This window comes from Podarcis cretensis (assembly GCF_951804945.1).
Source record: "Podarcis cretensis genome assembly, chromosome: 17".
In the NCBI taxonomy this organism is placed as follows: Eukaryota; Metazoa; Chordata; class Lepidosauria; order Squamata; family Lacertidae; genus Podarcis; species Podarcis cretensis.
In genome coordinates, this window is record NC_137187.1 from 36,312,098 (window position 1) to 36,325,040 (window position 12,943).

Genomic DNA, 12,943 nt, shown 5'->3' on the forward strand with positions numbered 1-12,943 from the left:
CTTGGGTCTCCAGCTGATTTTGGACTACAACTCCCATCATCCCCACCTAGCAGGACCAGTGGTAAGGGATGATGGGAACTGTAGTCCAAAAAACACCTGGGGGGCCCAAGTTTGGGAAACACTGGTTTGGACTGTCTCCCCTTAAGTGACTGGAGATGTTTGCATTAGCAAATAACTGTGCAGAGGTTAAACAGTACCCTCATCCTGTCCAGTGCGAGAAACCCATGTGACTTGAAAGCTGTTGTGGAATGACCATGCCCAGGCCACAATGCAAAAATGCCACCTGCAGCCACAGCAGGAACCTTTCGCCTCCAGATGTTGCTGAGCCACAACTCCTGATCACTGGCCATGCTTGCTGGGGCTGATGGGAGTTGCAGTCCAGCAACATCTGGAGGGCCAAACAAGTTTGCTAATGTCTCTTGATCCCAACCTGTAGCCTTCTCAAAAACTAAGAACTTCCTCTCATCAATTCTGATCCACCAGTTCCTTGATACCCAAGCTTTCCAAGGTCCTTCAATCACTGTTGCTCCTTCTGGCATACCATTACACAGGTCTATTGCCCTCCCTGCCTTCCCAGTCTGAGTTGGTCAACCCACCAACAGACATGAGATACTGGCCTGGTTCACATGTCACACGAAACCAAACCATGGCTTAGCAGCAGCAGAATGGCCAGAGAGGAAGGCACAAAACAACCATAACACACATACCGAACAAGTGCAAAATCATTGCCCAGTGGAGTTCCCCCTGCCAACCGTGGCACAGATAACTCACAGCCCAACTAACCTTCGGATGGATACATGGAGGCTGGGCAGAGCCATGATGTGGTGGTTGCGCAGTTTGTGGTGCATGCCATGTGGACACAGGTCGCCCTCCCTGTTGCTGAGGAGGTGGTGGTCTGGGTTTCCTGCTGTCCTGACCCAGATACCTGCAGGAGTCAAGCAGCCTCTTTCCCTCGTCCCGCCCTGAGTCGTTTCAGAGGATGTTGGTGCAATCAAGTTGAGAAATGCAGCCCAGAGTAGTAAGGGGCTGACTCACCACTCTGCAACCGAGACGGGGGCATGAGGAGGCAGGGCCGGCAGGGTCTCCCCCAGCACAACCAAAGAGAAGCTAGAAGTTCAAGAGGGTACAGAGCAGGTCCATCAGACCCTCCCAGAAGGAAAGGGGTTGGAGTTCCTCTTTATTGTGCTTCCAGCCTGTTTTGGTTAAAGATGAGAGAACAGCTCTTCCGGTACGTACACACACACACACACACACACACACACACAGCGAGAGAGAGAGAGAGGTCTCTGCAACTGGATATCCATTACTGAGGCAAAGGAAATTTGAACTCCCCCTGAAATTCACTGCTCGCTTGACCGCAGTGCCTTATTTCAATACATGCAAATTCAGAAGGGTCCTAGGAAATGGAAGAAAACAAAGAAAGCCAAAAAAAAATCAAGAGCCCGGTCAGGCTGCAGCGGGTGGGGGAGGGTGTTTCAGATCCATCGTGGTAAGCTTACTTTCAAATAGTTCCTCCTTCTGCTATGGACAGTGCACAAGACAAATTTGATAGGTGCATGTCAGTAACAGAAGAACTCACATCCAAAGGAAAGGGAGAATGAAAAGCAGCAACATGCCCAATCCTTGCAGTGTTTACCACTGCATTATTCTTATACGGTGAATCTATTCAGCTTGCTCATGGTCAGCATTCGCTGTCCCACATTTGAGACCTTGGCTCAGCCAATCTCAGCTTTGCCTATCTTTCATGCAGATCTTTATTATGAGGATAAAAACAAGAAAAGGAGGCACACATTCTGCGCTGTGGTCACTGAAGGAAGGTAAGAACACAAGAATTATATCTTATGAATTGTCTTATGAACTTATTTAACAGGATGTTATAGCCAATGTTCATCTCTTATTGTTAACTCTTCTTTATTTTTATTTTCTTTATCTTTTTCCTTTTATATGTTTGTGTTTAATTTTGCTGTAATTATTTGTAAGACGATATTTTAAATCAATAAAGATGAATTAAAAAATCTGGGGGGGGGAGAGAGAATTTGTTTGTTGCATATTGTATTGTCGCAACATTTTAATTTGTAAGCCACATTGTGAGGGTGGGCCTTAAAAGGTAGGGTGGGGGAATAGCCCAAATATAATTATTATAATAAAAATAATAGCATATGGGACCAACATCTGAACATAGAATCGTTGGACTCCAAGTCCCATCAGCCACAGCCAGATGGCCAATGGTTTGGTATCATGAAATCTGTAGTACAGCAACATCTGGCAGGCCCCATGTTAGCTGCTCCAGTCTTAATGCATCCCTCGGCATGGACAATCACATGCCATGCAGAAGCAAGCAAGAACGGCAAACGTGTGCATGCATGAAGTGTTATTTCACAGGCAAGATCAAGGCAGAATTAGACATGTGGCGCTGTGGTGTAAACCACTGAGCCTTGGGCTTGCTGATCGGAAGGTTGGCGGTTCGAATCCCTGCAATGGGATGAGGTCCCGTTGTTCAGTCCCAGCTCCTGCCAACCTAACAATTCGAAATCATGTCAAAGTGCAAGTAGATAAATAGGTACCGCTTCGGTGGGAAAGTAAACGGTGTTTATATGCGCTGCTCTGGTTTCGCCAGAAGCGGCTTAGTCATGCTGGCCACATGACCCGGAAAAACTGTCTGCGGACAAACGTCAGCTCCCTCAGCCAGTAAAGCGAGATGAGCACCGCAACCCCAGAGTCGTTCGCAACTGGACTTACTGTCAGGGATCCTTTACCTTTTTGTATAAAATGCATATTCAGTCACATAGAGAGATCTTATTCAGATGTTGTTTTTCTTTTTGTAGTGTGCATTGACTTCTGCAGTCAATGTATAGTTGGGTCTACATATAACTACTAGGACACTTGTACAGATGCAACAGAAATATGCAACAAGCCCAACAGTTGCCAAGTGTTTGTCTATAGTACCAAAGCACGATGACCATCAGGTCATCAGGTCTTATTCACACAAGTGGAGAGAGAGAGAGAATGGTGTAAGGGCAAACTTTGAACCCAGCCGCAGTACAAAAACAATCACAAAGCTCATCTGCTTTAAAGTGCTATGGAAAGAGCTCCAGGCAGCCTCTTCCGCTAGCAGGTCTGAGCAGCAGCTTCCTGCCCAGCTCACAGGGATATTTCGGTGCCTGTGGTCAGTGGGAAATCCAAAACAACAGGCAGTAGCTCCCAGAGGATTGCGTCCCATTAGTGACACCTGCCTGCCTTACTTTCATCATGGATAATGATTGGTAAATTCTGCTGTGATACCCTGTGGCTAAAACCATGAAACTGGCAGCCCCCAAGTCCAAAATGGGGGGGGGGACCCCTCCCACTTGTGACACTAACTCACTGACTCCTATAATTCACTACGCGGCATGAAAAGGGCAGGACTTTGGGCACAGGTCCCAGCCCCCAATCAACAAAATGAGGAGACTTCCCAAACACGGCAAATCCAGGTTACTCTATGTTTGAGTAAGTAAAGTAGAATTACTATCTTTCACCCTCCCAAAAAAAGACCATTAAGTTCAGAGTTTAAAGTCTCCTATCTGGACCACTGAATCCACTAACATTTATTCAGAGCAGAGCTTTATTAAAGACAAGCTTCCACATAATTCCCCCTGTTAATGTTCATGTCAGAAATAGGACAGAAAGGGTTAACTTTCTTCTGTGAGAACTGTGGGATAACCAGCCTCATATAACCAACATGCTTAAGTCTCATTAATGCATAAAGGAGTTAAGACCCAGGCTTAGCTCACCTTGGGGGTAATCAAGACTTTGTCCCCCCACTGTCTACCACAGAAGTTCAAGCGCTCTTAAGTTCTTCTATCAATAATTTTGGAACTTTCATCACTTTGTAACTAAGTCAAGTTATACTGCCCGTGCAACTTTTCTGACTAATGCATGGAAAAGCACATGACTCTGACCTTTGGAGAGTTTGTAAGTAAACCATTTTTAACTTACCAAATGTGTGGTCTTTTTCTATTCTAGAGGAAGAGGGAAACTTTGGAAGGAACTTAGTAGGGCATTTTTTAAAGGTCCAATAGGATATATTTCCATGCTTTACTTTGCTGAATATTTTGTAATTTTAAATCTCTGCTTGGGTTCTCTCACCAAAGAGTTCTTGTCCCAAACTTGAATCGTGGCACCCAGGAATCCCTATTCTGGCATATCCAGGCCATGTTTTCTAGCTACTGGAATTTCTATCTTTCTGCTCTGTCCTCACTGCAACCTGCTAATTTCAATTTGCTTTTCCTTTGTAAAGTGTTTGCAGTATTCTCTACCTCTACCAAGGGCTTCCTATTTTGAGGACGATCAGCCAGGTTCAGTCCTTAGGAATTTTGCCAGCGTAATGCAAATTCACCATAAAATCCGCTGCTCAGGATCCCATGCAATATCTCAGAAGCTGCTAGGGAGACTGTAACCCAGATTATGTGCACCCCAGTAACCTCTTTGGGCCTTTAGACAAAAATATTGTTGTGGGGATCTAAAGGTATTCTAAACCAGGGGCTATGTATGCCAGTGGAAACCAGCAAATTCCTAAATATAAAATACTGGAAAAGACTGTAATGGATATGTGTGTGTCTTGACTTCTAAAAACAAAGGATGCTTAAAAATGTAAGGAACATGCAGCTGTGGTGATATTTACTTGATGTTAAAGTCCTATTGGATTCACTTCTGACATATATTCATTGCTCCAACAAAAACCATGCTAAGAAATCACAGAAAGAACCACGGAACTAACCTAGAATCACAGCAGCTTTAAACATGTCCCTCAGTTCAATGCTTGGAATCAAACAGGCCTGAATCATCATGTGCTCTCCTCCAGGTGAGCTTTTTCAGTGGAGTGAATCAGTTGTAAGCAGCTGGGCAGCCACTAGGAGGCCTCTACTCTCTTAGAGAGAGAGCACCTCAGAAGGTTGATATGTTGGCTGCCCTAGGATTGCTATGCAACCCTAGAGAGGGAGGAAACCCCCATGCCTTCCATATTGGGCAAAGGTACTGATTCAAGCTAACAGTCAACAATCCAAGCATTAACCCCTCCAATATAGTTTCCATCAAATTCAGACAGTGGAGGACAAGCACGTTTCAGAGAACCAACTAGCATTTCATGAAATTAATGAGTGGTTAAAAATTGAAAACACCGCCCCCCCCCATCCATCTTAGTATAATCCACTGTGAGCATCTCTAGCATGCCCTGCCTCTGCTCAACGGAGGTGGGGCTGTGGGTGGCTGAGGTGACCTGCAAGACCAAAACACATTATGCAACAATCTGCATAAGCGGATTTGGGTCTCTCCCTGGGCTGAGAGATGATCAAGCCAAAGAAGGTGGAGTGTACACATTTAAAGCAATCGTCTGCAGGAGTGGGACACTAATGGGTGGAGTTCCCTGCTTCCCAGTGCAGTCATGCTGATAAGAAATTTAACCCTAATTTCACAAACAAAGGAACCGAAGTGCAGGAAGAAGAGGTGCACAGATGCGAACTGAGCCTGGGGATTTTAGATTGTCTTCAAAGGGTAAGGAGTTCTAGGAATGCAGTCTGACGCTTTAAGCGTATGTCTGACTCATGGGCAGATAAGAGGTTCCTAATTGAAGCAAGCCTTTTGTACGACTTGCCTGGAAAAGGATCAAACTGTAGCTCGTGCTTTCCATTCATTCTGTTTGGATTTTCCTTGGAGAACGGAAGAGCCTTGCACAGAGTGTGACAAACTGGCACAGTGCAAGCAGAAGGGTGAGAAAGAATGTGTGCCTCATTCCAGTGATAGCTCCAGGGGTTGGGTTTTATTTTTGGCGGCGGGGGGGGGGGGGGAGCGTCTTGGGCAAGGTGCCCTCAGTAGAAACCCTCCCCACAGGGGCTCACCTCTTTCATGCTGCTGTTGCCAGTGCCCATTTCTCTCTTCCTTTGGAGTAAGTTTGCACTGGTGCCCAGAGGAGAACGGGGCAACAGAAGCAGAGGCTGTTGCTCAGCCCCCCCCCCCCCGGTGGAGTGGGCACCTTTGCAAGTGCCCAGCAATGGCAACCTCTGGTACTAGCCCAATTTCATTCCACCCAAGAACAGAACTGTTTTTGTGTTTTTTAAATTTAAATTAAAAATTCCACAGGTACTCTTATTCTCTTACAGGTACTCACAGGTACTCTTAATCCCCATTTAACTATAGAGCACTTTTCTTCTGTTTCGAACTGTTTGCTTTAACCTTTTGGCAGCAAACGGAGGAGACCCAAGTTGGCTACTTCTGTACACACTGCGCAAGGGATTTCTGCAGAAACACACACACACACACACACACACAGAGCTGTTGTGCTTTTGTTGCCGACTTAAGTCAGAAATTCCTCTCGGAGAGTGCTAAGGCGCAGATGCAAGAGCTGCCTACGTCATTCCCACAGGGGAGGAAATGGAAGCAGATAAGACTAAGGAGACACCATGTCAACGTAAGAGCAAAGAAGGTGATGGGGGCCTTATCAGTGCACAGACAGATGAGGGGGAAAGGGCAATAACTTACACTGGCAAGCAAGTGACACACCAATGACAACAGGTTATCAGGTAGATGATACTGAGGAAGCATTTTCTGACACTACACTGTACAGAAGTGTGCAAGGCACACATCACACCCAGGAGACATTGCATTTTTCTCTTCTGATGCTGAGGACATGTGGGTTTCACACCTCAGCCACGGCCAACACTGACTTGGGAAAGAATTTTTTCATTCTTTTGTGTCTGAAAATTGATTTTAAAAAAACAACTCTATTCATCTTGATTACTGCAATGCACTCAATGTGGGCTACCCTTGAAGATAATCTAGGAAAAGATGCTGCTCCCAGATAGTCTGCCGCTTCAGTGTGATGGCATCTAACACCTATTTTGCAGGATCTAAACTGGCTAAAGGTAAAGGTAAAGGTACCCCTGACCTTTAGGTCCAGTCGCAGATGACTCTGGGGTTGCGGCGCTCATCTCGCTTTATTGGTCGAGGGAGCCGGTGTACAGCTTCTGGGTCATTTGGCCAGCAAGACTAAGCCGCTTCTGGCAAACCAGAGCAGCTCACGCAAACGCCGTTTACCCTCCCGCCGGAGCGGTACCTATTTATCTACTTGCACTCTGACATGCTTTCGAACTGCTAGGTGGGCAGGAGCAGGGACCAAGCAATGGGAGCTCACCCCATTGCGGGGATTCGAACCGCCAACCTTCTGATCGGCAACCCCTAGGCTCAGTGGTTTAACCCACAGTGCCAACCACATCCCTTTCTAAACTGGCTACAGGTCTCTTAATAACAACCCCCTGAACAAGGTGCAAACTAGGTACTTGATGGACTGTCAGCCCCAACAGTCAGATTAGCTGAGAGGGCTCTTCTTCTTCCACCACTGGGAAATGTCACTTGATGCATGGCGACACTGGACTGGACAGGGCTTTCTCAAGTCTTAGTTGTGCCAACTGTGGCACTCCTTCCCCCTGGAAACACTCATGACAAAGACATCACTGGTGGGCTTAATCAAAACACAATGTTTCTCCAATGCTCTGAGTGGCTTGATTCATTTTTCTTTGGGGTTTTTAGGTCTCTGTGCACTACTGCTGCTATTTTGACCTATTTTTGATTTCATTGTTATTTTTGTGTTGGACACTACTCTGGGATCACACTGAGGTGAAAAGCAGTTTATAAATTTTATAAATCAAATATTCGGCAAACATTCTTAAATTTAAAATGATGGACAGATTGCTAACAAACCTTGCTTGGCAATCAGAGAAGCAGAAAAGGGGAATTGGGGAAGAGTGCTGTGCCCAGGTGAAAAACGTTAGGGATTAGGAAGAAAATATCTGCTTGTTTTGCTTCAACATTCCCTACTTTCCCCAGGCTCTCATTTATATGTTTCCAGCCGTTTACCCTCTTCCATATTTCAACATCATATGCTGCTGATAATAAACAACAGAAATGTGAATCCTGAAGAATGTCCACAGGCAACTGTATGTGCATGGTGTATGCTTCACTATGTTGTTTGCCTCTGTAGATAAACAGCGTCCTAGGACCCAGGTACCTATGGGACCGTCTCTCCTGGTATGCCCTGTGGAGGACCTTAAGGTCCACAAATGACAACAAGTTGGAGGTCCCAGGTCACAAGGTGGTTAGATTGGTCTCAACTAGGGCCAGGGCCTTTTCAGTACTGGCCCCGACTTGGTGGAATGCTCTGTTCCAAGAGACTAGGGCCCTGCGGGACTTGACATCTTTCCGCAGGGCCTGCAAGACAGAGCTGTTCCGCCTGGCCTTTGGTTTGGACTCAGTCTGACCCTTATGTTTCCCTCCCCATATGGTCTTGATTTATTGGCTACTTTTAAAATGAGGCTGTATTTTAAATTGCATTTTAACCTGTATTTTAAATTGGTCCCCCCCCCCATTATGTTTTTACTGTGCTTTTATTGGTGTTAGCCGCCCTGAGCCCAGCTCTGGCCGGGGAGGGCGGGGTATAAATAATTTGTTGTTGTTGTTGTTAGAAATCAACAGTTCAATCCTATGCATTTTTACTCTGGAGTAAATCATACTGTGTCCTATGGAAATTATTTCCAGCATGGATAAAACTGAAGCTGAAACCTGCAACTCAAACCACAGATTAATAAAGCATACATCCAAGTAGATGTGTTTTAGAGTTGGGCTTTTAAAACGTTACAGTACAGTACAGGAAAGAAAACACTTTCCTTTGCCCTAACGTCTGATGATAAAAAATACTTCAGTTGTGTCCATGTGAGAGGGGAGGCCGTGGTTCATTGGCAGAGCCCAAGCATAAGATCCCAGCTTCAACTCATGGCATCTCCAGGTAACAGAACCTCAGGTAGCAGAGTTGAAGGAAATCCCAAGACCCTGAGAGATCTGTGGGCCCTCAAAGTAAATGGGCTGGATGGACCAATGGTTATCCTCGATGTAAGGCAAGCGTCATATGTTCATGTGTGCTTGGGAGAAGGGAAGCCAGAGGCACCCCAGCTTAAGCTATAAAGAGTGCTTTGCAAGCAGAAGGTTCCCCAGCTTCTCCACTTAACAGGATCTCAAGTAGGAAGGCTAAGAAAGATCCTCTTAAGATCCTGAAGCTCTGTCAACAGTCATTTTGTAGACAGTACAGTGGTACCTTGGTTCTCAAACACCTTGGTACTCAAACAACTTGGAACCCAAACACTGGAAACCTGGAAGTAAGTGTTCTGGTTTGAAAACGTTTTTCGGAAGCTGAACGTGCTCTGTTTTGAGTGTTACGCTTGCGTTTTGAGTGCCACACTTCTGTTTTGAGTCTTATGCTAAGGTCTGTCAGTTTTTGCTATTTATTTTGCATTTTTGTTTTTGCAGCTTTTTTGTTTTGTTTTTGTGACTGTGTGGAACTCAGTTCAGCTCCTGATTGATTGATGTGTGACTGCAGTACATTCTTTATTGCTTGCATTTTATGGATCAATGGTCTCGTTAGATAGTAAAATTCATGTGAAATTGCTGTTTTAGGGTTTGTTTTTAAAAGTCTGGAACGGATTAATCCATTTTGCATTACTTTCTATGGGAAAGCGCACCTTGGTTTTAGAACGCTTTGGTTTAGGAACGTACTTCCGGAACGGATTAAGTTTGAGAACCAAGGTACCACTGTAATGGCATATATGGGCCAACAGCTGGACTTGGTAGAGGAACTATTTAAATATTACCCTGGCCATGTGCAGGGTAGCATTTTAAAACAGCTTACCATGTATGCAGCCTCCAGCTTATGCTAGCAATGTGTGGTGTTTGCAGATGGAAGCTACACATGCAATGTAGGGGCTGCAACCACAGCTGCAAGAATGCTATTTGCCCAAAAATGGGAGGAAGAAGAAGTTCTGATGAGAGAAGAATGGATATAGAAGTTAATGGGCTACAGGTCCAGCCCTGAGGGCATTCTGGCGGTTCCCTCACTGCGATAAGTGAGGTTACAAGGAGCCAGGCAGAGGGCCTTCTCGGTGGTGGCGCCTGCCCTGTGGAACGCCCTCCCATCAGATGTCAAGGAAATAAACAACTATCTGACTTTTAGAAGACATCTGAAGGCAATCCTGTTTAGGGAAGTTTTTAATATATACGGGATATATATGGGAATGGATATATAAAAGAATATGTTGCGATCATTTGGAGTATGCAGGAAGGTGAAAAGAAATGTAAAGAACCACAGAAAGGGAGGGAGGGATGTCGGAGTTTGAAATATTAAAATTATGATTGAATAATTGTTGTAATATATATACATGAAAATTATATTTAAAAAATTAAATAAAACCACACATGTAACTTAGGGGCATTACACAATCCCCCACATGCCCCTTTGGGATCACTGTGGGCTTTTTGTTGTTGCCCGTGTTATCGGCTAAATAGCATTCCCACTTGGCTTTATACGGTCATTATACTCAAGGGCAGCATCCTGGCGTCATCAGGCTGGTTTGCTTGGGATGCACACACCTTTATAAAAACACCGCCGTGAGGCAGCTTGTGAGATGTTCCCCTAAGAAGTTTGTAGCCATGTGAGGACGTAGCGCAAGGATCGCAATGTTGCGTCTGTGGGCACCCACATGACCCTATCTGCCTCCCAAAATTAGGATGCAGCAGCCAGCAGAATAGGTTGCTGCATGTGCTTGGCTGTGGCGTACGTGCAATGCCCACAACAGTTCCTCCAGTTTGCAAATATTCCCCACAGGCCCCCCAAAATTGTCGGCAACCCCAGTATAGTGTATATATATTATTATGGAGGGCACATGCTGGAAACACTAAGCTGAGCGAGGCAGAGACTCATGCTGGCAAAATCTGCAGTTGCCTCTGTTTCCAATTAGTATTGGGTGTGGTTATTCCTTTGGAAGGTTTGTGGTGTGCAGAAGCTCTTTACCCAGAGAGTTCATTTAAGGTTAGGGCACCAAGTTGGACGTTACCTTGGTACAGTCGGCCAGGCTAGAAGGGTGGGTTTGGAGGAGCCTCCTTGTGATCAAGAAAAGGAGGGGGGACAGCTGGTGGAAACATATTCTCAAAGTGTCACAAACTCTCTTAAATCTATTTTCTCCAATCTGGTCCCCTTCAGATGTTTTGGACTATAACTCCCATCAACACAAGTCAGCACGGTCATAATGAATAGGGATGAAGGAAGATACATTTCATAATCATCTGGAAAGCCTAAGGGAGAGCACCCACACATTCTTAATATCTTCCGGTTGTTCAGAGACCAAGCTACAAATCAGTCAAGTTTCCATTTCAAATCTCTCCTCTGCCCTGAACTCACTAGGCATCCCTCTGCAAGCCCACTACACTCCAAACCTCAGGGCTCTCATCTGCTATATAGTGAAGAAGAAGAAGAAGAAGAAGAAGAAGAAGAAGAAGAAGAAGAAGAAGAACAAAAACAACAATAAATTTGTTAGCCTACTCATCATGCCTACCTTATAGGGTTGTTGTAATGAGTCAACAGTGTGTTGCAGCAGCAAAAAAAGCTAATGTTATTCTAGACTGCATTAACAGGAGTCCAGAGTCCAGATCAAGAGAAGTAATAGTACCACTTGGTCGGACCACACCTGGGAGTTCTGTGTCCAGCTCTGGCCGTTGCAATTTAAGAAAGATATTGACAAGCTGGAATGTGTGCAGAGGAGGGCAACCAAGCTGATCAAGGGTCTGGAAACCAAGCCTTATTAGGAACTGTTGAAGGAGTGGGGTACGTTTAGCCTGGGAAAGAGGGGACTGAGAGGGGTATGATAGCCATCTTCAAATACTGTCGCACAGAAGATGGAGCAAGCTTCTTTTTTCCTGTTCCGGAGGGTAGGACCTGAATCCATGACCAAGTTACAAGAAAAGAGATCGCAACTAAGCATCCTTTGTTGCAGGTTTTAAAGCAGAGTTTGGATGGCCATCTGTCATGGATGCTTTAGCTGAGATTCCTGCTTGGCAGGGGGTTGGACTAGATGACCCTTGGGGTCTTTTCCAACTCTACAATTCTATGATTCTATGATTTACGACAATATAAGAGCACACAAAGTATTTTGGATATGCAGAAGTGTGATAGCAATGCTAAGCATTCTTTCATTTTACTCGCTGAGAATGTGGGCGACTCTCCTTGACTTTTCTGTTGCGGCTCAATGTGACAATATTTGCAGAATGCTTTGGAGCTGGAGCCACAAGTAGATGAATGTGGAGGCAGAGTAAACAGGTTCTCTGATGCCCCGCTTCTCCCTTAGAGAGCAATCAAGGAACCAAGTCCCTCCACTGTTGTGCCACTCCTGGCTCCCATGGGACCTCCCTTGTGATGCAAACTGGGTTCTGCTTTCTCACTCAGTCCAGAGATTCAGAATGTGCTAATGAGAGCTGATAGTTCAGCAGGCAGCTCTCCTTTGAAAATCATAAAGAACAATAACAGCTTCCATTATGAACAACTCCCTAGCATTGATGCCACTGCAACTGAGAGAGAAAGTTACCCTGTAGAGAAAATAAAGGTAAAGGGACCCCTGACCATTAGGTCCAGTCGTGGCCGACTCTGGGGTTGCGGCACTCATCTCGCTTTACTGGCCGAGGGAGCCGGTGTTCAGCTTCCGGGTCATGTGGCCGGCATGACTAAGCCGCTTCTGGCGAACCAGAGCAGCACACGTAAATGCCGTTTACCTTCCCACTGGAGCGATACTCATTTATTTACTTGCACTTTGATGTGCTTTTGAACTGCTAGGTTGGCAGGAGCAGGGACTGAGCAACGGGCTCTCACCCCGTCGCAGGGATTCGAACCGCCAACCTTCTGATCGGCAAGCCCAAGAGGCTCAGTGGTTTAACCCACAATGCCACCCGCGTCCCTTAGAGAACATCCCCAACAGCAAACCATCAATTAAGGCAGGTGAAAAGGTCAGGTAAATGTATACAGGCAAAGCAAAGGTAACATTCTGGCCTTTGAAGGCTTGGGTAGAATAATATGTTTCTTGCTGTCAGTGTGAATGAG

At 45.5% G+C, this 12,943-nt stretch overlaps 1 protein-coding gene across 5 annotated transcripts in view; it reads right to left on the bottom strand.

Moving 5' to 3' along the window:
- The window catches only part of PDE4A (phosphodiesterase 4A), a 357,141-nt gene that overhangs the window by 70,592 nt on the left and 273,606 nt on the right, over nt 1-12,943 (bottom strand). The window contains exon 1 of one of the 5 annotated variants that reach the window (XM_079960035.1): nt 784-863. The exons of the other annotated variants lie outside the window; for them this stretch is intronic. Coding sequence (XP_079816161.1) covers nt 784-848 — 65 coding nt within the window. The 5' untranslated portion in view covers nt 849-863. Of the gene's footprint in view, nt 1-783; nt 864-12,943 lie in introns of those variants that run through there. 5 annotated transcript variants of the gene reach the window in all.